This window comes from Taeniopygia guttata, chromosome 10 (assembly GCF_048771995.1).
Source record: "Taeniopygia guttata chromosome 10, bTaeGut7.mat, whole genome shotgun sequence".
In the NCBI taxonomy this organism is placed as follows: domain Eukaryota; kingdom Metazoa; phylum Chordata; class Aves; order Passeriformes; family Estrildidae; genus Taeniopygia; species Taeniopygia guttata.
The window spans coordinates 20,664,777-20,686,149 of NC_133035.1; the positions used below are offsets into that span (position 1 = coordinate 20,664,777).

Below are 21,373 nucleotides of genomic sequence, written 5' to 3' on the forward strand. Positions count from 1 at the left end.
CACTGCCTGCGGGCTCATTTCCCACTGCCTGCGGGCTCACTTCCCTCACTTCCCACTGCCTGTGGGCTCACTTCCCACAGGAGTACCTTCGTCTGCCGGAGGAGACCTTCCAGAGTGTGCTGCTCAGTGTGGGAACTGAGGCCATGCAGAGCTTCCTGGCCCTGCTGCATTACTACTACTGACACCAGCTGGGAGGTGGCTGGGCTGGATGGGATGGGGCAGGAGATGCAGAGCCCATGTGTAGTGATTGTGAAGCCTTATGATGGGGGGAAGTCCAAGTGGTGCCTCTGCAGCAGGACAAGGCGCTGGGAGGTCAGTGGGGTGGTGAAGAAGAAGCCTGAGCCATGGCTACATCAGCGCATGTTTATGGGGTCTGACCTGACGAATTGTGGGTTACAGGATGCAGCGACATGCTGGGCACAGAGATCACACAAGCTACAGGGGGCCTGGGTCCCACAGCGCTGGCGCTGCCATGGTCCCCCTCAGTGCCGGAACTGCTGCAGCGGCGAGGGGATGCGGATATCCTGCCCCTTTTCCAGCCGCCGCTCACAGTCGATCAGGTAGTTCACACCGTCGATCACCAGCTGCACCAGTTCCACCTGCACCAGGAGCACAGATGTGGTGACTGAGGGACTGTCCCGGGAGCCACACCACTTGGCCACTCCTGCTGCATGCAGGGTAGGCACTGCCACTCCCAGCACCCACATGCTGGCCCCAGCACATGGCCCTGGGGCTGCATGGGCCTGTCACGCAGATACATTCCAGAACCTCCCTCCCCAGCTCTGTCTGGCACCCACCTCTGACTTCCCCAGACGGTCCAGGTTGGAGATGTCAAAGATGCCGCCTTTGGCTGCAGTGTCCACACCACCCGTCCCACGCTTCTGTAGCCGGAGGTTCTCTAGGATCTTAGGGAAGCGGCTGTCCTGGTGCCCAGAGAAAGTGTCAGTGCTCAGCAGGACCAACAAGGGAGTCAGGGCCCTGTAGCCAAATGCTCCCTAGTGCAGGCCCCTGCTGCTACCCAGGGTCCTCCCCTGAGCAGACCCAGGCTGACACCTGGGACCCACGCCTCTCTGGCCAGGACTGCAGGCAGGGCTGGACCCTATGCCTCCTAGGGGACCCTGAGTGTGGTCCAGGGCTGGCTCCCATGTTGTCCTGCATCTGTGTGGCTGAGCTCCCCACAGTCCTAGCCTGGCTCACCACAAAACTGGCCATGGTAATACCTTGCTGAGCAGTGGCAGCTTGATGTGGACACCCGCTCGCAGCCCCGTGCCCAGGTTAGAGGGGCAGGTCAGGATGTAACCCAGCCGCTCATTCCACATGAACTCCCAGCCTCGCTCCTGGATTAGCCGCTCCACCTGAGTTAGAGGCACAATCAGTTGTTCAGCCCTGGCCAAGGAGCATCCAGCAGAGGAGCAGCATCACAGGAGCCCTGCCTGCTCCAAGGAGGAGCAGGCAGGGCTTCTGTGGTGCTGTTTGTGGGGCTGGCACAGCAGAAGCTGTTTGACACTCACCTCCTTTAGGCCCCGGCAGAATCGCTCAAAAACGCGCTTCATGTTGCCCCCCTTCTCCATGGAGATGACACGTGTGTGGTCCTCCTCATTGATCCAGATCAAGAAGGTCTTCTGGTGGTTGTGCCTAGGGACAGGGCAGTGTTTGGCTGTGCTGGCAGCTTGCAGAGACCCTTTGCCCACTCAACTGTGCCCCTTCTGCCCCTGCCACCATGGTACCAGTGCTGCCCTTGGTTCCCATGTGCTGACTCCACCAGGGTGGGTAGCCAGGAGATGCTCCTGGAGATGGGCACTGCCCATCCACATGTATCACTGCTGGTGATGGGAGCTGTCTTCAGTGCCTTGGGCACAGCATGGTGCTGACCCAGGCTGGACTGGGGACAGAGCACAGCTCCTGCACCATGCGGGCAGTGGGAGGGGGCTTGTGAGGCATGGAGTGTGCGCTGGAGGTCTGGGTTAGATGCAGCTGGAGCTGGGAACCGTATGTGCCCTGGAGATGTTTTCCATGTAAAGGCACAGCATCAGCGAGGATGGCATGGGCGGACAAGTGTGCCGGCTGCTGCTCTGCGGGAGTGTGGGATGTTGCATGGCTGTGCAAAGATGCTGGGAGGGAGCAGTCAGATGCGACTGTGGCAGGGTAGGTTTAGTGTCACATAGACTGTGCAGAAGCCAGGAGGAGTGCTAGGGATTGCCCAGGGAGCAGAAGGCAATTAGAGGTTTTTGGCAGCCTTAGAGTGCAAGGTGCTGCAGGATGGTGAGAGCAGGCAGGATTGACAGCTAATACTGGCTCTACAGTCCCTCTTGCCAGTACTGTGCTGTGTTTGTGTAGGGAACAGTAGACTGCTGACAGTGATGCACAAGGAGCTCCCAGGTGAGGCCACAGAACCCATGGTGAGCACTGGTGCCATGTGCTACGGTCTGTGGTGCAGCAAACATGGGAAACATGGGTGGCAGGGCTGAGACAGATGGAGCAGTATGTCCCCCCCATTTCTGCCCTGCCGCCCAGTGCCAGGGCAGAACCTCACCAGATCCCTCGGGCGTCAGGCCAGTCCCGAGCCATTCCTGCTGCTGTCAGGAGCGGGGACACCGGCTTGTCAAAGAGGAAGTGGTCCTGGAGGGAGGCAGAGTTCATGGGCTCACCCAGGCTGCATGGCTGGAGCCAGGGCACCCTCACTCGTTTCAGTACTCCCTGTCTCACTGGTCCCACCTGCCATGCAGAAGATTCACCACGGCTCTCCCAGGCAGGGCACCCATGGGCAGGAGCCCCTTGCCTTCCTGGCCTGGGAGGCTGAAGGTTGCTGGTGCTCAGCCCAGCCTGTTCCAGGGGCTGGTGGGGCACCAGCTGAGTGCAATAAGCCTGCCTTCCTCTGGGCATGGGCAGGGGAATGGGGGCAAGAGTCAGAGGTGGCCATGAGCTGCTGGGGCTCAGTTTGGAAAGCTCCTGGCTCCTGAGGGGTGAGCAGCACTGTGCTTTTGGGCCGCCTTGCTAGGGCAGGGCTCCTGGTTGAAGAAGACAGCAGAGCTGTAAAAAGAGGATGCAACCTCCCAGAGAGGCAGTGCCAGGAAGGGGTCCTGCACTGCTTGCACCAGGGGGCTGGTCGGGAGCTGCACTGACTCACATCAATGAGCTGCTGTTGCTCGTTCTCGGTCATCTCGCTGAGGCGGTAGTACCGGCCCGCCAGGTCCCCGGTGAGGCCACTCAGTGCATCCACAGCCACTTTCTCCACCTCCCGTCTCTCGGCACGGGTGCAGGCTGGCGGCAGGCTCAGGCCACGGATGCTGCGCCCAGTCCGGACCCGGGACGAGAGCACATAGCGCTCATCAAACTGGCCAAACTTTATCTGGAACAGACAGGAGCCACAGGGTGCTCATGGGGCAGCCCTGGTGCTGTCAGGGCCCTACCCCCAAGGCCCAGAGAAGGAACCCGCGTCCAGCATCACTGTCCAACTTCTGCACCTTTGTGGCGTCCAGGTCTGTGACGTGCTTCATGGTGCGGGGGTTGTATCCATTGTGCCGCTCCTGAATCACAGGGTCAAACAGGTCGGCAAACACCTGGAAAAAAGTGGGACAGTGTAGAGCAGACCCAGGGCTGATGAAGCCCCTGCCACAAGCCTGGCAGGGCCACACTGCCAGTGCGGGGGACAGTGTGTCCTGCAGTGCAACAGCAATCCACAGGGCAAGCGGAGCAGGAGGCTGCAGGGCTCCAGCAATAGCTGCTCCAAAAGAGCCCTGTGTCCTCCAGGAGCACATGGAGACTTTCCAGGGGCCTCTCCAGCTGCTCAGGTTGAGCAAGAGGAGGTGGGCAGTAATGACCCAGGCTGCTGGTTGTACCATGGGTACTGGGACTCCTCTGACTGCTGCAGGCAAGGCTCTGGCTGCCACTCACCTCATATGTCTCTTCATCACCAGCTACAATGCCCACAGTCTTGATGTAGGGATGTCCAGGGTTGTCAACGCCAGTCTGAATGCACTGGTCCAGGGTCCAGCCATTTGGGGTTGCCTTGTCGCAGAGCCTGGCATAGATGGCTGGCGTCAGGTTGCTGGCCATGCAGTTGTTGTGCTTCCGCAGGTCAGGGTACTCAGCGCTGTGGGAGGAGACACCAATGAGTTCTTTGGGGCCAGGGGACCCCTGCACTTGTGCCTGTGCTCCACAGAGACTCTTGTTGCAGGTATGGGCAGGGGAGCTCAGGAAGGGGTCAAATACTCTGCTTATCCACAGGAACTGGGAGCAGGGAGGCAGTTACAGGCCTTGCAGGGCAAGGGCAGGGACAGCCCAAGCCCAGGGCTGGCACTGAACCAAGACAAGAGTCCACAGGCAAATCTGGACCAGTCCTTAGGGAGCGGCTCCTTATCAAACTCACAGCAGGGCCCCAAAGTGGGAGAACCTGTCGGGTGAGCAGTGGGGCCATGTGAGCCCATCCCCACACTGAGCTTCCAGGGCAGCTGGGCTGCAGCGTGGGGGTCCCACACCCCTTGTCCTCCCTGGGGCTGTCCTGATGCCAGCTCAAATGGAAGGGGGCTGCTCCTTGTCTGCTGATGCAGTGGGTAGGGGAGGCAGGATATGCAGTCTGCAGGGTCCTGGCTTGCTTGACCCCTGGACCCCTGCACCTCTGCCCCCTGCATGCTGTGGGGCAGGAGATTGGCTGACCCTGATCTGCAGCCAGTGGGAACAGCACAGTCTCAGTGCAGTTTATTGTATTAGGGGGATACTTTCCTCTAATCAGCTTAGAGGGAGGCTGTCTCTTGACCTCATTTCCACTTTAGACAGGATTTGTACTTGTTCTGCACTTACAGGGAAATTGGCAGTGGAGGACCTGCTTGCTTTGGCCAAATCTCTCTTGAGGGTGCCTCCACTCACCTTAGTGGGACGGGTTTGGCCCTTGTCAGCCCAGGAGACCCCACTGGTGGCTGGAGGGGGTCCTGCGTTCCTGGGGACACCCTTCTGAGAGTGGCCTGCTTTGGGGGTGACATAGCTTGTAGTGAGGGTGCATGTGGGAGGAAAGGTGCCTGGGCTAGCACAGGTCTGTTTGCTGGGAGCAAGTCAGACATCAGCACTAGAAGCAAGTCCTGGCACCCCCTGTGCTCAGCTCCTGCTCTTGGGCTGAGTGCGCACACTGGGCATTGGTTCTGCTGCCAGCACCAATCCTGTGCTGCAATGCAGAGCCCTGTGGCTGCCACTGCCTCCTCCCCTGTGTCTGCAGGCCAAGGAATGTGGCCCTTCGCCCGCAGCTTGGCCACTGCTCATGGCTTCCTGTGCTGTGCAGAAACAAAGGGAGGGAGGGCTCCCATTGCATCGCGTGGGGAAGCACTAGCATTGCTGCCTGGACCAGAAGGAGGCATTTGCTCCAGACCAGAACTGGTCCCAGGGTTGAGAGGACTGAGGGCTGCTTTCAACCCACACATAGACCTATGCCCTGATGAGATGATCCAGCTAAGAGGCTGATGTGGCACACATGGAACACAGCCTGCCCTGGCCTCCCTCACTGCTTCTGCCCCTGTCATCTGCTGGCCACTGTCTCCCGAGGGTGACACACTTGTAAAAAGCATTTACTCATCAGAATGGGACACTTGGACAGGTTCCTCCACTGCTCAAGCATGGTCATGCTGCTGGGCATGCCAGGACCACTTGTCGTGCTTTCTGTGTGACAGAGGATGCCCAGGAGCAATAGGGGTTCCTAAGGAAAGCCAGCTTACTCCCAGCATGCAGGAGACTGCTATGGGTTGAAACACGCTGTCTGCACAGCTGTCTACATCTTCCCTGAGGTGTTCAGCATCCAAACCCTGAAACTCCAGGCTCCTGCCTGCAGGTGCTGTGCCTACTGCAGTGCTGACTGAGCACCTGGTTGGAGTGCACCTGCCCCGAACAGCCCCAGACCACAGCCAGCAAATTTGGGCAACCTCTCTTCAGCCTTTCTAGAGCACCTGAACTCAGATGGACATTGTCAGGACCAGCTGGGTAATGCTGGGGTGAATCCTGGCACTGTGCTCACCATGGTGCCACAGAGCTGCTAGGGGAGGCTGTGTCCAGGCTTGCACTGGAGGGCTCTGGCAGTGACACCACACTCCCACCATGTGCTCAGAGTGTCCAGGAGTCCTCTGTCATAGTGTCAAGATGATGCTACACCTGGGCTGCTTTGACCCCTTGGTTTTGTTCTCCAAGGCCATTTCAGCACCGTCTATTTTGTTCCCACAAAAATTTTGTTTTGTGCCACAGCACCAAACGATATCTTAAAAGTCTTTTCCAACCTCGGTGATTCCATGATTCCACAGTTCTGTGGTATTGTGGGCTCCTGCCCAGCTGCAGAGGCTGGAAGCGTGGATGTCTGCCAGGAGTGCAACTCAGCACTGGCGCCCACACTGTCCTGTGCTCACCTCAGCCTGCCGTCCTGCCCATGACCCTGGGGTGCAGCTGCCCTCTCTGCCCTTGAGCAAGCAGGTGCCTGACCCCAGAGCAGACCCACTCAGCAGCCAGCAGGAATTATTACTCCATTGTCTATTGACTGGGCAGCTTCTCCAGAAGTGACAACCACTTGCACCTCCCCACAGCTCTTCACCTCTAATGTGGCAGCCCCCAGTGCCCTTCCTGGCATCACTGGCCTGAGGTGCCCAGGCAGTCCTAGCCACACATGGCCTCTGGAGAGGTGTGGGGGTGTGTGGGGTGAGCAGCAGACCCGTTGTGGCATGGAACTGAGAGCTGGCAGGCAGCCAAGCACGAGGCTTGCTTATGCAGGGAGGAAGGGGCTTGGGCTTTGGAGAAGCTTTGCAGGGAGCCCTAACATGGTGGCCCAAATGTGGTGCCATGCCCGTCACAGGACCCGCCTGGCAGAAGGCACAGGGTCCCCCTGTCTCCTTGAGGTGGGAGTGCCCGTGCCCTCCCAGCATGGCCATCCATACTCCAGTACCTCTGCAAGGAGGCTGTAGAGTGTTGCTCAGACCCTTCAGGGCTGCTGCCAATGTCTCTTGGTTTTTAACTTAAAGACTAGAGGGGAAAAATCCTCGGAGGAATCAGCTGCAGACTGAGGGGTTGCAGCTCACCCCTAGGGCTCCATCCAGGTTCTTTTCAAGTGTCAGCACCGTCACAAAACCATTCCAAACTAAACAGAACCCCCCAGGAGGCTCATTTTAGAGCTTCTCAGCCACAGCCTCACCTTGACTTCATCCCCTCCTGATCTGATGTCTGTGTCTCTGCAGTTGTTCAGAAAGCTGGAAAACATCCCCCTCTTGGGAGGTAAATAATCAATAACATCCGGCCTTTGTAATTCTATGAGCTCAATCAATTTCTGTCCCTGACTTTCTGCAGCCCAACACAGCTTGCCGGAGCCCCAGTGCCAGCTCCTTGCAAGCCCTCCACATGCCCAGGGTTCTCAGTCTGCAATGCAGCACCGCAACACACCGCTCTGACTGTCGGCATTTGGTGCAGGGATGGCAGCAGCTGCCGGTGTTTGGAGCAGCAACATGCTGCCTCCTTCCCACCCTGCTCCTTCCCTGTGCACAGTCTCTGCTGGCATTGGGATGGGCAGGAAAACTCAGTCCTTGTTTTCTTGGCCCGCCTCTAAGATGTGCTAAGCCAAACAGCTGTTGCCAGCATAAGGACTGGCTGGCGGCCACCACGTCCCTCTCCCCTTCTGGCCCAGCCCTGTTCCTCCTCTGCCTAGCTCTTGTGAGACACAGGTAGCCACTGCATCCAGTCCTGTCTGGCGCTGTGCTGCTCTGTGGTCCTCAGGGCTGGCAGCACAAACACTGGGCAGGACCAGCCTCTGCCATGGCAAGTGATGGCAAGTGGAACCATGGGAATGTGAGGCGCTTGGCCCTCCTGGCATGGCTGGACTTCCTAGGGCAGCAAAGAGCCGTTTGGACGGGAGTGACGTGAGAGCTTCTGGTCTAGAGCTTGAACCTTAGCATTGTGCTGCAGCTGTGACACTTATCTGGCTTAAGGGATCAGGCGCTGGGCTTGCAAATAGGGCCAGGGCTCTTGCAGAGCCAGCATTACCTCAAAAGCACCCCTAAGCCAGCCTGTGGTCGTGTATGCACCCACTTGGCCCAGCTCAACTCTGTGCCCACCTCCCTGAAGTCCTGACTGCACGTCTCATTGTCATCCAAAATCCACCCATGGGGCTGTTGCTCAGCACCCACAGGCCCCTCCAGCTCTCCCTTTAAAAACAGAGAGAGAAGAGCCAGGACCTGCCAGCAAAGCTTTTCTTTTCAATAGAGGAGTCCCTGTCCCAAAGGCAGGCGCGTGGGAAGGCTGGTACAGCCAGATGAGGTCGGGCCAGGGTCTGCTCTGACACCAGCTCCCACAGCCAGAGATCCTCGGAGTTCTGCCAGCAGGACAAAATGGACCCTTTGCTCCATCCTGTTCCTACCAGGACATTGGCAAAGTCTCCCTGGCTTCTCTTGGGCAGAGCCTGGGGTATGTCCCCACCGGCACTGGCCGTCCCAGCACTGCTGTCTCTCTAACAACCCCAGTCTCTGCCATTTCAGTCATCCCGGGAAGTCCCCCGGGACCCCAATCCTACTCTCAAGCATTTGTCCCCTCCCGCTCTCGCATGTCCCTGGCTGCAGCGGCTTGTCCTGGTACTCTGGGACCACCCAGGGCAGCTGGCAGCTCCGGGGCTCCGTGCCTGGACCGCAGCGCCCAGAACCAACCCCCGGACACGGGAATGTGCCCGGGGCGGCCCCCGCAGCCCTCACAGCCCCGGCCAGCCCGGGTCCCGTGAAGGGGGCCCGTGGCAAACCCGACGAACCGCGGAGAGCCGGGACTCGCCCTCTCGAGTCCCTGCGGGACCGGACCCGGGTCGTGGCTGTGCCGGTGTCCTTGTGCGCGGGACCGGCGGGGCCGGCGCTCCGGTGACCAGCAGCCCGAGGCGGGGCGGATCCATCCAACATCCAACACGGCTGAGCCCCTGCGGCCGCTCCGTCCCTCTCGTGGCCCGGGGCCCCGGGCCGGACGGGCTTGGTTCAGGGCCTCCCGGTCCTTCCCGCCATGGACGAGCAGCGTCCATCGCGCCGCCCCCGTGAGCTGCTCCGGGACCCGCCGCCCAGGCTCGAGCCGGGGGGCGGCCGCCGCGCCCGCCCCCGGTGCCGGTGCCGGTGCCGGTGCCGGTGCCGGTGCCGCAGGGATCGTCCCCCGCCCGGCGCCCCCCGCCCGTGCGCTCTGCCGCCCGCGCACATTACCTGGGCGGGTATCGCCGACGCTGGCGGTCGCCCGCGCTGACCGAGTCCCGGGCGAGTAGGAAGCCGGCGGTGAGAGAGCCGGCGCCCACCATGGCCAGGAGGCCGGCGGAGCGGCGGGCGGAGAGAGCGCGGGCGAAGGTGCTGGCCATGTCGGAGCGGCGGAGCAAGCGCGCCGGGGCGGGCAGCGGACGTGAGGGGAATCGGAACGGGAATGGGAACGGGAACGGCGGCGGGGCGCTCGGGGGGCGGGGAGCCGGCGGGGTACGGGGGGGCCTGGCGGCACCGCCACCTGCTTGGCTGCCCCGCCCCGCCCCGCCCCACCGAGGCCGCCGCCGCTTTCAGCACCGCTCGCCGGACAGCGCCGGAGGGGCGGCTGCGCCGAGATGGGCCGGCTCCGCACCGGGACCTACACCTCGGAGCCCCTCGCCGCGCCCTGGGGTGGGCGGGCGCGGCCGGGTCAAAGTTTGTCCACCCGAAGCCGGGAGCGGCGACCGTAGCTCCTGACGGGGTGCGGCCCGCGATGGGTCCCGGGGTCGGGGGCCTGTTCTCGGCGGTCACCAGCCCTCCCGCAGTGCCCACCACACCGACGGGGCCATGAAGTGCGCCGCGTTCGCTACCGCAGACCCCCAAGGGACGGGAGATGCTGGCGCACAGCTGCGCTGCTCTGGCCCACGGGAAGTGGCCTCAGGGTACGGAACCGCGCGCCCAGCCCGGTACGGCCGCTCCGGGCTCTTGTCCCGCCCGGTGCAGTCGCGCGCTTGCCGTTCCAGCACGGGCCCGGCGCGGGGCCCGCGCCCACGTGCGCGTCTGGCCGCGCTGCAGGTCCCGCCGCCGCCGCCAGGGGCCGCCATGCCGTGCCCGCGCGCGTCCCGGCCGGCCCGCCTCCTCCGCACCAATTGGCTGCCTGGGGCCGTCAGCAGGCGGCGATTGGCTGGCGGCAGCGCCCGCAGCGCAGGCTGCGCTCGGAGGCCGCAGGTGAGCGGAGCGAAATGGCGGCGCCTGGCGTGGCGCCCCCTGCTGCCGCCGCAACGGGCAGGGGCGGCCGCGGGGCCCGGCCGGGGCCGGGGCGGGAAGCGAAGCGAAGCCCAAGGCGGGGACGGGTAGGGCGGCCGATCGCGCCGCTGCCGGGCCCTGTTTGTCGGCGGCTGTCGGGGAGCGCCGGGTGGGCGGCAGCGGCGGCGCCACGGCGAGGCGCGGCCCGGTCCCGTGCCGCCCCGCGCTTCGCCTGTGCCTGCCGGGTCCGGGGCCCGGCCTCCCGCGGCGCGGCAGCTCCGCCCGACTCGGGCGCAGCGGCGGGCGAGGCTCGTGCAGGCCGCTCGGGGCCTGTGCGTGCCGGTGCTGCCCGGTGCTGCCCGGTGCTGCCCGCTCTCCAGGCAGCGCGGCTCGCCCTTTGCCGGGCTGCTAGAGGTCGCGCCGCTCTCCGGCCCGGTCCTGGCCCTGCCTGCGCCTCTGCCCCGCTCTCCGGGGCCGCTGTCTCTCCCAAGCCTGGCAGGCCGGTGTTGGTGAAGTCGCCACGGTGTGCGCGAGGTGGAGCGGCAGCGGCCCCCTGCAGTAAACTCTCAGTGGCAGCGACCGTGTCGGAGGAGTTCCCGGTACTGAGGTTTTCACGCTTTACAGAGGTCTCAGGAGTCTGATTAAATATTTTGTTACAAGCCATGTAAGACACGGACGGGTCTCGCCGCTGTGCGGGGCAGACCGAGGCACTGTCTGGACGCTCCGCTCTGCTTCGCCCTCCGCCTTTGCGGCTCCCTCTGTGCTCGGCCTGCCCGAAAGCGCTGCTTGGATCGTCTGAACTTGACTTCAGCTTCCTGGCTGTGAATGCCTTGAATGCCTGTGTTACCAGAACAGAGGGATTTCTCTGCTACACCATGTACAAATAGTTTTAATTATTAAGCCTAGAATAGATGATGTGCCTGTTCTGAATCAATTATGTGCCCATGACAGGAGCACAGCTTCCACAATTTTAAAATAGGGAATTAGCCTTAATGCAAACAGCCCTTGTAACAGTGGAAGTAACTCTCCCTGTGTCACTGGTCATGCAGAGGTGTGTTAGTGGTCATGCATGCAAAGGTACTTCGTTGCTCAGGGCCTAAGCTTTCAGGGTTGGTTTCTTTTGGACTGGTTGGTCGGTTGTAGGTAGTAGGCAGTTTGGTTGTAGGCAGTTTTTTCAGGTATTTCTACAAGACATTGCTAGTATAAGTGTTTTAAAATGCCAGCTTTGTGTATTTTTAGAAGTCATGGTCCTGCATGTACTTGACCTGGCTTGGCTCTAAGTTGGATCACGCTTGCTGGCTTTCTGCATGCCAGGATAATCCTAAATTCCTGCCACTGACAATATGGTAAGTCATGTTCCTGTCCGTCAGCCCGGCACTACAGAGGCTGCACCTGCATCTGCACCTTTTGTTTAAAAACTGAAATGAAACAAAACCCCAACATGCAAGCCCACTTTTTGGTTGGTTAATGCCACACTGAGTACAAACTTAATACAAGACCTAATCAGACCTTCACACCTTAAATGTCTGGTACCTCAGAAGCAGGGCATGAAGAATTTCTTTACTTTGTGAGCAGCCGTATCTGAACAGCACCAGAATGATCTGCTGGGGAACCGGAAAACCAAAAATTTTCTATATGACTTCTTATCTCTAATACAGGGCAATCTAGGGAGCTGAAACAGTCCCAGGCCATCAGAGGCAAGGTCTGTGGCTCCATATAGGGTTGTGTGTCAGCAGATTTGGACTGCTGATTGAGTAATTTTGGTAACCTTTGGTATGACTGTGCATCAGATCACAGCTTCCCTTCTTGGAAGTGCAGCAGGAAAGTCTTCAGCTGCAGCGGCTGGCATGTACTCCTCCTGTATCTGTGACAGGACTACCAAGCCTGGATACTCTGACTCAAAGCCGGAATCATCCTTACCTTTCGTGTGTATATGCCAGAGCCACATTAGTGCTCTTGTCTCCCTTGGATGACACAGTCAGCTACATTAACTCTACACTGAATTTTCTTGCTGTGATTAGTGAGAGCTGAGGCCCATAGCACTCTCACCGACTGTGAACTGGCTGAAATGTGTGGCTTCCACAAGCAGTTAGCTCAGCAGTCAGCAGGGACAGAACCATCAGCATGCTGTGGTTGGTGTGAAAAGTGTGGGCTGTGTGCTGTGCAGGAACCTGTAAGGGTTCCATGGTGGCAATTGCCACGCTGCTGGCATATGAGCCCCGTGCCAGTTAAACACTAGAGCTGGCTCAGGTGTGGTGGGCAAACTTCCTGTCACTGTCCTTAGATACCAGAATAGAACTCCACTTGCCTGTGTCCATTTAAGAGCAACAGTCTTAGTTTTTAATGCCTTAGTTATGCCTGTAGCTAAAAGTTCTGTTTCATCAAGAGTCTGTAGTTGCTTGGTACAAGTCTACGGTAAAGAATCTGCTTTTAAGAAAAACTGTAAAAAGGTTCTGGTTAACCCTTCTCCCACACCTGAAATCATGAGGCTTTCCTTATTCACATAATGGGCATGCCTGTGCTATCAGTGGCTGTCAGCTTCAGTGAGGCTCTGAGTTTTTACCTGATGTGAGTATGATGCGTCATGGCCTTGAAACAGAGCTATAGAGCAAGGAAGAGGCTTTTTCTCTGGGATAGGAGGAGGAGTGTAGAGAAGTTCTTGCTTTCTGCGTTCTTAGGGCAAAGGTTTTCCTGCTGCTTGATCTGTTTTTTTTCCAGGAGGGAGGGGAGAGTAAGGGATTGGAGAAAATAACCCTCCTCCTCCTTTTGTGCGGTTTGCTTCACTTAAATCATCAGCCATCAAGCTGATAGCGTACTTGGTAAGGGCTCATTCTGCAGTGATGTGCTGAGGCGGCAGGACACAGGCATGAAAATAGTTCCTGAGTATGTTGGGACTGCAACTCTTGTCCTCCTCTGGAGACAGCAGGGCTATGTGGAGTGCACAGTAAATAACTCTACAGCCTGGTCTGCCAGCACTGTTCCTCCCACTAGCAGCAAGTACTGATGGTGAGTATCAGCTCTGACTTGTGCTGACCGAAATTCAGTGCCAGGTCTGTGCTGTGCTTCGGGGATTTTGTGGCAGCAGCGGCACTGGACTCGGTGCATGGGACTAAGATAGAGGAGATCATTCTTGGTGTGTGTGTACAAAGCCCAGGCTTGCTGTGTCCCCTCTGTAGTTTCTGTGGGGTCAATGTCTGCTCCCCCAGTGGATCCAGCAGTGGATCCTTATGCAGGAGGAATGCTTTTGGCTTCTTTGTAATAAGGAAAAGCACAGTGAAAGACGCCTGCTTGATGTTGTGGGTGGAGCTTAGGTCAAGGGTGAACAGCTGTGTCCTTGGCAGGTACAGGTCAGTTGAATGGTGTGTTCAGACTCTGTCCCCTCTTGAGGCAGGCAGTGCTGCTCTCCTTTCCTGGCATTTCTAACTCATAGCATATGTTCAGCAGCTGGTCAAAGGAGGTGATTGTTCCACTCTGCACTTGTCACAGCACTAATCCTGTCTAAGTTCAAGAAGCCTGGGGACAATGCTCTCAGGCACATGGTGGAGTTCTTGGAATGTCTGTACAGGGCCAGGAGCTGGATTCAAATCTTGATGGATCCCTTCCAACTTGGTGTATTCTGTGATTCTATGCCAGCTTGCAAACCCAGACACCCAGACCTTCAACGCAAACTATTGCTGATGCTCCCTCTGTGTCCTTTTTCACTGCCACAGAGTTTTCACTTGTTTTTCCTCCTCCCTGCAAACTCCTGCACCTCTCAAACTGTTCTCTCTGTTACTGTAGGTCTTCTTGAGCTGAAAGGATGAAAATTGGCAACTGGAAAATCACTGTCACTGACGTGAGCTTTATCCTGACTTCTGGAGTCCCAGTTGATGTTGTTGGGCATATGAGTCTACAAGAGTGTCCCCTGTCCCTGTCCATGGTTTAGGCAGCGGTTGGACATGCATCACTGTAAGGGTTACATGATTTCAGTGCTGGTGGTGACACTTTCCCAGTGCAAGGGGGTTAACTGCAGAATGGAGCTGCTTATCTAAAATGATCCAGAATTCCAGATCCCCTCCCACCCTGAGAGTGTCTTCCCGTTCCCTCTTTTTGTGCTGGGCAGCACTATCCCTGGGTTCCCTCATGCCAGATCAGTCCCTGCCCTCCCCACCACCATTTGCTTCCATCACGCAGCTGCCCTGGGATCACCCTGCATCTGACCTCTCTCCCTTTTGCACACTGTAATTCCAGAGCGGGATGGTCGGCCAGCAAAGCTGCAATGTCGTCCCTGACGACCTCCAGTGAGGGAGAGAACTCTGCTCCCAGGTTTGTTGTCGGTTCCAGAGATGACGAGACAGAATTTCTGGGATCAAACATGAAGACAGATGAAACTGATTTCTTTGAAGATGATGAAGAGGAGGAGTCGGTAAGGAGGTCCCAGCATTCTGGGCTGGAACACCTGTGCGGAATTCCTGGGTCTCAGCCAGGTTTTGCATGGTTACTGCTGGGGTTGCAGGTAGCTGGGACTGCAGGAGACACAGCACCTGGCTTTGTGGCACAGCCGTGGGACACAGCAGTGGCATTTATGGCAGGACACATTACATCATGCTGCTGTACTCACTGCCTCAGGAAATCCAGCTTTTTTGCTTGCAGGTTTCATTTGGGAAAACTAGTGTATATCTTTGTTCTAGAGCCTTAACCTGACACTCCTGTAAATCTTTCTATTTCACCAGGGAAATTTTTGGGGAAAACTCTGACACCTGTGAAAAGGGCAAAGGTGTCTCTGCAGAGAGAAAAACGTTCATTTTTTTCTGTAACCTCCAGGAACAGGATGCAGAGAAAATGATCTCTAGCTCCTGGCTGCTTTTGGCCCCTATTCAGTGTTATATTAAATGCTACTAAACTGATCTCTGTCTTCCCCTCTGTCAGCCTCCAGAGCGGCAGATCGTGGTGGGAATCTGTGCCATGACCAAAAAGTCCAAGTCAAAGCCCATGACACAGATTCTGGAACGTCTGTGCAAGTTTGAGTACATCACAGTGGTGATCATGGGGGAAGATGTTATTCTGAACGAACCAGTGGAAAACTGGCCCTCTTGTGACTGCCTGATATCCTTCCACTCCAAAGGTGACACATCTGTAGCAGTCCTTAGACTGCTTGAGCTTGTGGGCAAGGGAGTTTCCTTTCAGCCTTCCCCTCTGTCCTCACCCTCTATTTCAGGATTCCCCCTGGATAAGGCAGTTGCTTATGCCAAGCTGTGCAAACCATTTCTGATCAACGACCTTGATATGCAGTATTACATCCAGGACAGGTGGGTGTCTATGAGCTGCTAAAGCCCCTTCCCTCTTCCTCTGATTCTTCTCAGCATGCTGTGGAATCTTAATTTTTCTGGTCACAAAGGAGTGAGATGAGGAAGAAGGGGACCTCAGCAGTGGCTTTTTGGGGTTTCTCCAAAGCATGGAGGGGAATAGCTTTGAGGGTAAAACCATTGAGACCATGTAAAATCATGCTTTGTTTTGTGGGGTAAATGTCTTGTAAGGAGTGGCTGGGATGTAGGGAATGGAAGAGTTCTCACAGAACAAGGCTGCCACAACTAAAGCAAAAAGACTAGTCTCTAAGCAGGAGAACCAAGTGGTGAGATGGGGCTCTGGGTCAGAAATTGGGAGCAAGGCTGGGTCAGAATCTGTGGAACCTGTGTTGATCAGAGACATTAGGTTTCTCAGTCATCTGTTGGTAGAGGCCACCAGATGATGTGGCCATGTACTTGAGCTTCTATAGCCAGGCTGCTTTGGCTGTGTGTGAGCAGGGCTCCTAACAGATCCTAAACCTCCTGCCCTGTCTTTGGGGTGGTGAGCAGTGTTATGTGGGTGCTGGCAGGCATCCCATGGTGTAACTAGGGAAAGAACTGGGGTTTGCCCCTTGACACAAGATGAAAGAAGGCTCCTTCTGCTTCTGCCAGGCCTGTGCACTGGACAGCTTGGCATGACAAGGCACTCTCCAAGAGGATGGGTCTGGGCAGGTGGTGTGTACTGGATGTGCTGCTGTGCTTTGGGCACATGCTAATAATTGAGTGTCCATATTTAGGTCGGGTAGAGATTTATTCTGGGGCCCCTGTGTCCAGAGCAGGACTGAGGCAAACTCTATAGCCTGTAGGACTCATCCAGAAAGCATATGCTGAGAAGTAGCTGCAGTCTTGATGTTTTTTGTGTTCATCTGACTGCATTCTTCATCAGTGGGAGTAAAGTCTTTCCCTTGGTGTGTACTGAGGACCTTCTAAACTATTCTGACACTGCTTCTGTCCTCTACAGGCGTGAAGTGTATCGGATCCTTCAAGAAGAGGGAATAGACCTGCCCCGCTATGCTGTGCTCAATCGGGATCCTGACAGACCAGAAGGTCAGTGTCCGAATTCTACTGAAAGCCATTTCCCCAGGCTCTGCTATTTAAGATGGTCTGCAGAGCACAGATACTGGCAGGCACCTCAAAGAAGCCTGACTCATTAGTCTCTTAGGTTTTTTCGTGGGCAAAGGTCCCAGAAGCAAAACAAACTGATGGACCTGGGCGGGGCTGTGGCTCTGCACTAGAACTGTCTCACCTTTCCTGATATGCTGCTGCTGTACTCTGTCTTCAGAGTGCAACTTGGTGGAAGGAGAGGACCATGTGGAGGTAAATGGAGCTGTGTTCCCAAAGCCATTTGTGGAGAAGCCAGTCAGTGCTGAAGACCACAACGTGTATATTTACTACCCGACATCAGCAGGAGGGGGCAGCCAGCGGCTGTTCCGTAAGGTGAGGAGGGGTGTCTGGAGCTGGTGTTGGAACCAGCAGATTTGAGACCCATGTGGCTTCAGGAAGGAGTGTTGGGACAGGTGAAGGGGAAAGGAAGGTTTTGTGTAGGGGAAGTTTAGACCTTCTTAGAACCTTTAGTTCAACTGCATCTACCTGGGAACCACAGAAGGATGTATTTTAGTGGTAGTGGTGACTTCACCTTCCCCATCCTCTTGGTGACCTTTATCCTGCAGACATGGAGCACTGTGTCCCTTTCTGAATTGTATGCTGATTTACCCTGGGTTTATCAAGATGAATTTTTCAAAAAACCTACACTCCTGTCATTTAACATCATTCTTGCTCTTCCCATTTAGTGTAGCTTGCACACGTGATAAAAGCAGTATTTATTCATAGATTCCACAGAAAATCTGCCCTTACTCACTTCCCCCACCTTGACAATGAACAGTTATAGCTGTGATATATCATTTTTCCAATCAGTTACACATCTGGCATGAATAATCCTAAAATGATTGTTCTCTTAGGTGAGATACATGTATGCCTCTTGAGGTTGTATCCAAAGTCTTACTAAAAATGAAAACAACATCATCCTCGATGTCGATAAAATCAATCATGGTCCTAGAAGGAAATTAAATTGGTTGTAATATCACCTGTCATAATTTGTTTTCATTTGCGTATTAGTTAGGCTCCTTACTTTGTAGGTCTTTGTTCACTTTTTTTTGTTCTATATCCTTGAAGTGATTGGAGACAAATTAATGGTCTATAATAACTTTTCTCCTCTTTAAAGCCTGGAAAATGACATACTCACTGCCTGCATTTTGGTCTCTTTTGTCCATAAATAAGTGTGCTTTAACGTTAGGGGGGCCTGAGATGCTAATCCATTAAATTTGCTAAATTCTTTACATATGGGATGAAACTTCTGCTTTTCTGCTTCCATCTAAGAAAAGGATCCCTGTGCTCTTTCCTGAGGTGTTTATTCTGTGCTTTCAGATTGGCAGCCGGAGCAGTGTGTACTCCCCAGAGAGCAGTGTGAGGAAGACAGGCTCCTACATTTATGAGGAGTTCATGCCTACAGATGGCACTGATGTAAAGGTGAGGAAAAGCCTGGAATGGTGCCTTCCTTTGTCAGGCCTGGGGGGAGCTGAAGGTTCAGCAGTTCTGCTTAGTCCTACTTCGGCTCTGGAATGTGTGTTTAAGCTTTGAGGTGCTGACTGCGCAGTTTCAGCCCCAAAGTGGGGAGCGGATGCTCTGTAGATCACACCAAGAGGAATGTGCGAGACCATCTCATCTCCCTTTCTGCGTTTGCAGCAGAAATACCTTCTGGAAGCTGCAGTTAGTCTTGGTGGCTTTGTCAGGTGTACTCACTCTAATTCCAGGTGTACACTGTTGGGCCGGACTACGCCCATGCAGAGGCTCGCAAATCCCCTGCTTTGGACGGGAAAGTGGAACGAGACAGTGAAGGGAAGGAAATTCGTTACCCAGTCATGCTGACTGCCATGGAGAAACTCGTTGCCCGTAAAGTCTGTGTAGCCTTTAAGGTCTGTATTTTCTTTCCTGTGCTAGCAGGACTCCACAAATGTCTTGTATGTGTCAGGGTTGGTGTTAAAACTTGTCATCCTGGCATGTCTCAGTCATGGCAATCCTCCATGCCTAATGCCAGTTGTTGGTCCTGATGGCTGTAGCACTTTGCTGGGCAGAGGTGACTGGGAAGGCAAGAGGGCCTGGAGGAATTGCCCTCTGGGCTGGTAGGTGCTTGGTGTCCCACATACATCTGAGCATTTAATACTGGATCCTGAGCATGCTGCTCTCTATCTGACCTGTGCTCATCCTGTCTTGATTATTTCCTGCTTTTGTTTATGTGGAAAATTTGGTCTTATTTTCTTGTTTGGTTTTTTTTTAGTTTCTTTTTCTTTTTGTATTTTGGTACTTGTATTTGGTTCTTTTGTTTGTTTAGGCTTTTTGTTTGTGTGGCTTTGTTTTTTTTTTTTAGTTCTTGGGTTTTTTAATATGGCTCTGGTGCAAATTGATGTTTTATTTTACAGTTGGGTAGAGTGATTAAGAGTCTAGGTATGGTTCCATGACGTGTTCAGCAGTGTCAGTGGAAGAAGAACTGGACTCCCTGTTCCTGCTCCACTGCAACTGGCACCCCATGCAGTTGGGCTGATGCAGATTTGGTCTCTTTTCTACTTTGTAGCCTTTTCCATTTAGTGATGGTGTCTTTGCCTGCAGCACTTCTTGTCTGTGCTTGTCAGTCTGGTTCAAAATCACTGGATTTGAGAAGAAGAGCAGGATATCCAAGAGCTGCTCTGTTTCAGGTCTTTAGACCTCTGGGAAGTCGGGGGTTGGCTCTGGTGGCTTCATCTGGGGGCTGGTAGTTAGGGCCTTTGGTTCAGCAGTAAGGTCTGACTAATGGCATGTCTTCACACTTGTTCTAGGCTTGTGAGGTGGGCATGGAGTGGGGGATGGCTGTAGCATCAGCAGGGCAGTGTTGGCTGGCTCTGTGTATTCCCTGCTAGCAGGGTCACTGCTGTCCCCCACTGCTTCCTTCCTGTGTGCCTAAGTCCCATATCCTCTGCTTCCTCCTGCAGCAAACTGTGTGTGGGTTTGACCTCCTGCGGGCCAACGGCCACTCCTTTGTTTGTGATGTGAACGGCTTCAGCTTTGTGAAGAACTCCATGAAGTATTATGATGACTGTGCCAAAATCCTTGGGTATGAACAATCTGAGTTTTGATAAGGTTAAGGTAACTCCCGGCAAAGTAAAATGAAATGTGGAGTCTTGGTCAGTATGTCAGAGAAGTCTGCAAGTGGTTCTTGTGAGCCATTTGCTCAGAAGGTGAAAGCTTGGCTCTTGGAGGAATGGGTTATTTTCAAGCCCTGGAGCTCCTGCCTGCATTGACATTAGCTGTCTTTGTCTACAGCTAGATGTATATTCCAGGACTTTTCATTGCCTGCTAAGCCCAGTTGTGGTATTGGTGATGTGAGGGAAACTGGTACTCCTTTGGGGTGCCCTAACTAGCCCACAGTGTGATAGGTGTCTCTGCAATGAAAGTGAGGGGAAATTCTGTAACTCTCTTAACATCTTTCAGCAGGACTGCTAAGGAGGAGGTGGAGAACCAAGGGAATGGATTTTCTTGTGAGTGTTGCTTTTTGATTTCTTCCAGAAATATAATCATGAGGGAGTTGGCTCCCCAGTTTCATATCCCCTGGTCCATCCCAACAGAGGCAGAAGACATCCCCATTGTCCCCACAACTTCAGGCACCATGTGAGTACCTGCCATCCTCTCAAAAGGATGCCAGTGATGAGTGCATGAGGGACAAAGTGTGAAAAACCCTGTCCAAGGGCCTGACACCACTAGCAGCATGGCATCCTCCAGCTGCTGTGCTGCTTACAGCCCTGAAATGCCTGTGGAAAGGCTTAGGTATGCACATGGAAATTGTGACAGGTTGGAGATTAGTTGTAGGTTTGATGAATGCAGATGAGCAGTAACTGAAGAAATTACAGAAACTGCTTACATGGCTTTCAGAGGTCCAGATTCTTCATCAGGACAGGAAACAGATCGGGACAGATACTGTCCTGTAGCTGGCTGCTACATGGTGAAAGTGCATGTTGAGCTACCAGTGAAATAGGTGGAAACACTTACCTGAAATATTCATAATTACCCATATGCTTGGCAGCCCCTCATTCGATACCTTTGGCCTTTCTAGTTTTCTAGCACATGAGGCTAGAAGATCAAAGGCAAAAGTTCCTTTGTGATCCTCAGCACACTTGTACACTGGTATGAAACCACTCAGCTTAGTAGTGTCTGCAGAGCTCTGACTCCCTCTGCAGCTGTGGCACTTGTGTCTGATTTAGTCTGGGAGAAATTCTACCCCTGCTGAGGAAAGCAGGTGGCAGAAGAATGGAACTGAAAGAACAAGGGGAAGCTACTTCCTGGTGGCAGTCTGGAGTGTAAGGGTGCATTTGTCATCTTTGTCTTGTGTTTCCCCAGGATGGAGCTTCGCTGTGTTATTGCAGTCATCCGTCATGGAGATCGCACCCCAAAGCAGAAGATGAAGATGGAAGTGAAACATCCCCGGTAAGAGTCAAGGGAAGAAGGTGCTGTGTTCCTGGGAGGGGATGAGGGCCTATTCTCTAAACCAGAAGCAGGATCAGAGGGCTGAGTGCATAGGAGGCAGTATTTTTCCTGGCCCATCCAAGCAAATGCTTTCTGACCAGTTGAGACTGCCTCCTTTCCCCACAAGGATCCTGACACCTTCTGTGTGAACACTGGAAGGGAAAGTGAAGGTGTGGTAGGTGCTGAAAAGGGAAGTGCCCCACTAAATGGAAAGCTAGTATCTGCTTACTGGTTGTATTTTGAAAAACACTTGCGTTTCCAGAATTTTTGAAGCACAGGAAAGAGCCAGCAGCCTGCTTGTTCTCCCCTGAAGAATAGAGACTG

The 21,373-nt window shown here is 55.0% G+C and overlaps 2 protein-coding genes across 11 annotated transcripts in view; one reads left to right on the forward strand and one right to left on the reverse strand.

The window, feature by feature from the left end:
• Positions 1-349: 349 nt before the first annotated feature.
• On the reverse strand, positions 350-9,491 carry CKMT1A (creatine kinase, mitochondrial 1A). Its single transcript, XM_030281952.4, has 9 exons — positions 9,183-9,491; positions 3,895-4,093; positions 3,465-3,560; positions 3,128-3,349; positions 2,534-2,619; positions 1,512-1,635; positions 1,221-1,355; positions 798-923; positions 350-599 (listed from the first exon to the last, which is right to left on the reverse strand). The coding sequence occupies exons 1-9, from the start codon at positions 9,329-9,331 to the stop codon at positions 483-485; spliced, it is 1,254 nt and encodes a 417-aa protein (XP_030137812.1). The 5' UTR covers positions 9,332-9,491; the 3' UTR covers positions 350-482.
• Positions 9,492-10,077: 586 nt separating this feature from the next.
• PPIP5K1 (diphosphoinositol pentakisphosphate kinase 1) overlaps positions 10,078-21,373 on the forward strand; it is a 44,338-nt gene continuing 33,042 nt past the window's right edge. For 5 of the 10 annotated variants that reach the window (XR_003962240.4, XM_030281941.4, XM_030281942.4 and 2 more), the window contains exons 1-11: positions 13,983-14,123; positions 14,406-14,580; positions 15,084-15,279; positions 15,373-15,463; positions 16,461-16,546; positions 16,782-16,936; positions 17,924-18,025; positions 18,310-18,471; positions 19,522-19,643; positions 20,096-20,197; positions 20,924-21,010. Coding sequence is in view for 9 of the 10 variants with exons in the window: in XM_030281941.4 (XP_030137801.1) it covers positions 14,434-14,580; positions 15,084-15,279; positions 15,373-15,463; positions 16,461-16,546; positions 16,782-16,936; positions 17,924-18,025; positions 18,310-18,471; positions 19,522-19,643; positions 20,096-20,197; positions 20,924-21,010 (1,250 nt within the window). In the remaining variant the exon portion in view is untranslated. Of the gene's footprint in view, positions 10,283-13,955; positions 14,124-14,405; positions 14,581-15,083; positions 15,280-15,372; positions 15,464-16,460; positions 16,547-16,781; positions 16,937-17,923; positions 18,026-18,309; positions 18,472-19,521; positions 19,644-20,095; positions 20,198-20,923; positions 21,011-21,373 lie in introns of those variants that run through there. The other 5 variants (XM_030281936.4, XM_041718363.2, XM_041718364.2 and 2 more) reach the window with 2 other exon arrangements.

Coding starts and splice junctions, on each gene's coding strand:
- CKMT1A (XM_030281952.4), bottom strand. CDS start 9,331: ATGGCCAGCACCTTCGCCCGCGCTCTCTCCGCCCGCCGCTCCGCCGGC. Junction 3,350..3,464: donor CAGACCTGGACGCCACAAAG/GTGCAGAAGTTG, acceptor TGTCTGTTCCAG/ATAAAGTTTGGCCAGTTTGA. Junction 2,620..3,127: donor AGCAACAGCAGCTCATTGAT/GTGAGTCAGTGC, acceptor GCCTCCCTCCAG/GACCACTTCCTCTTTGACAA.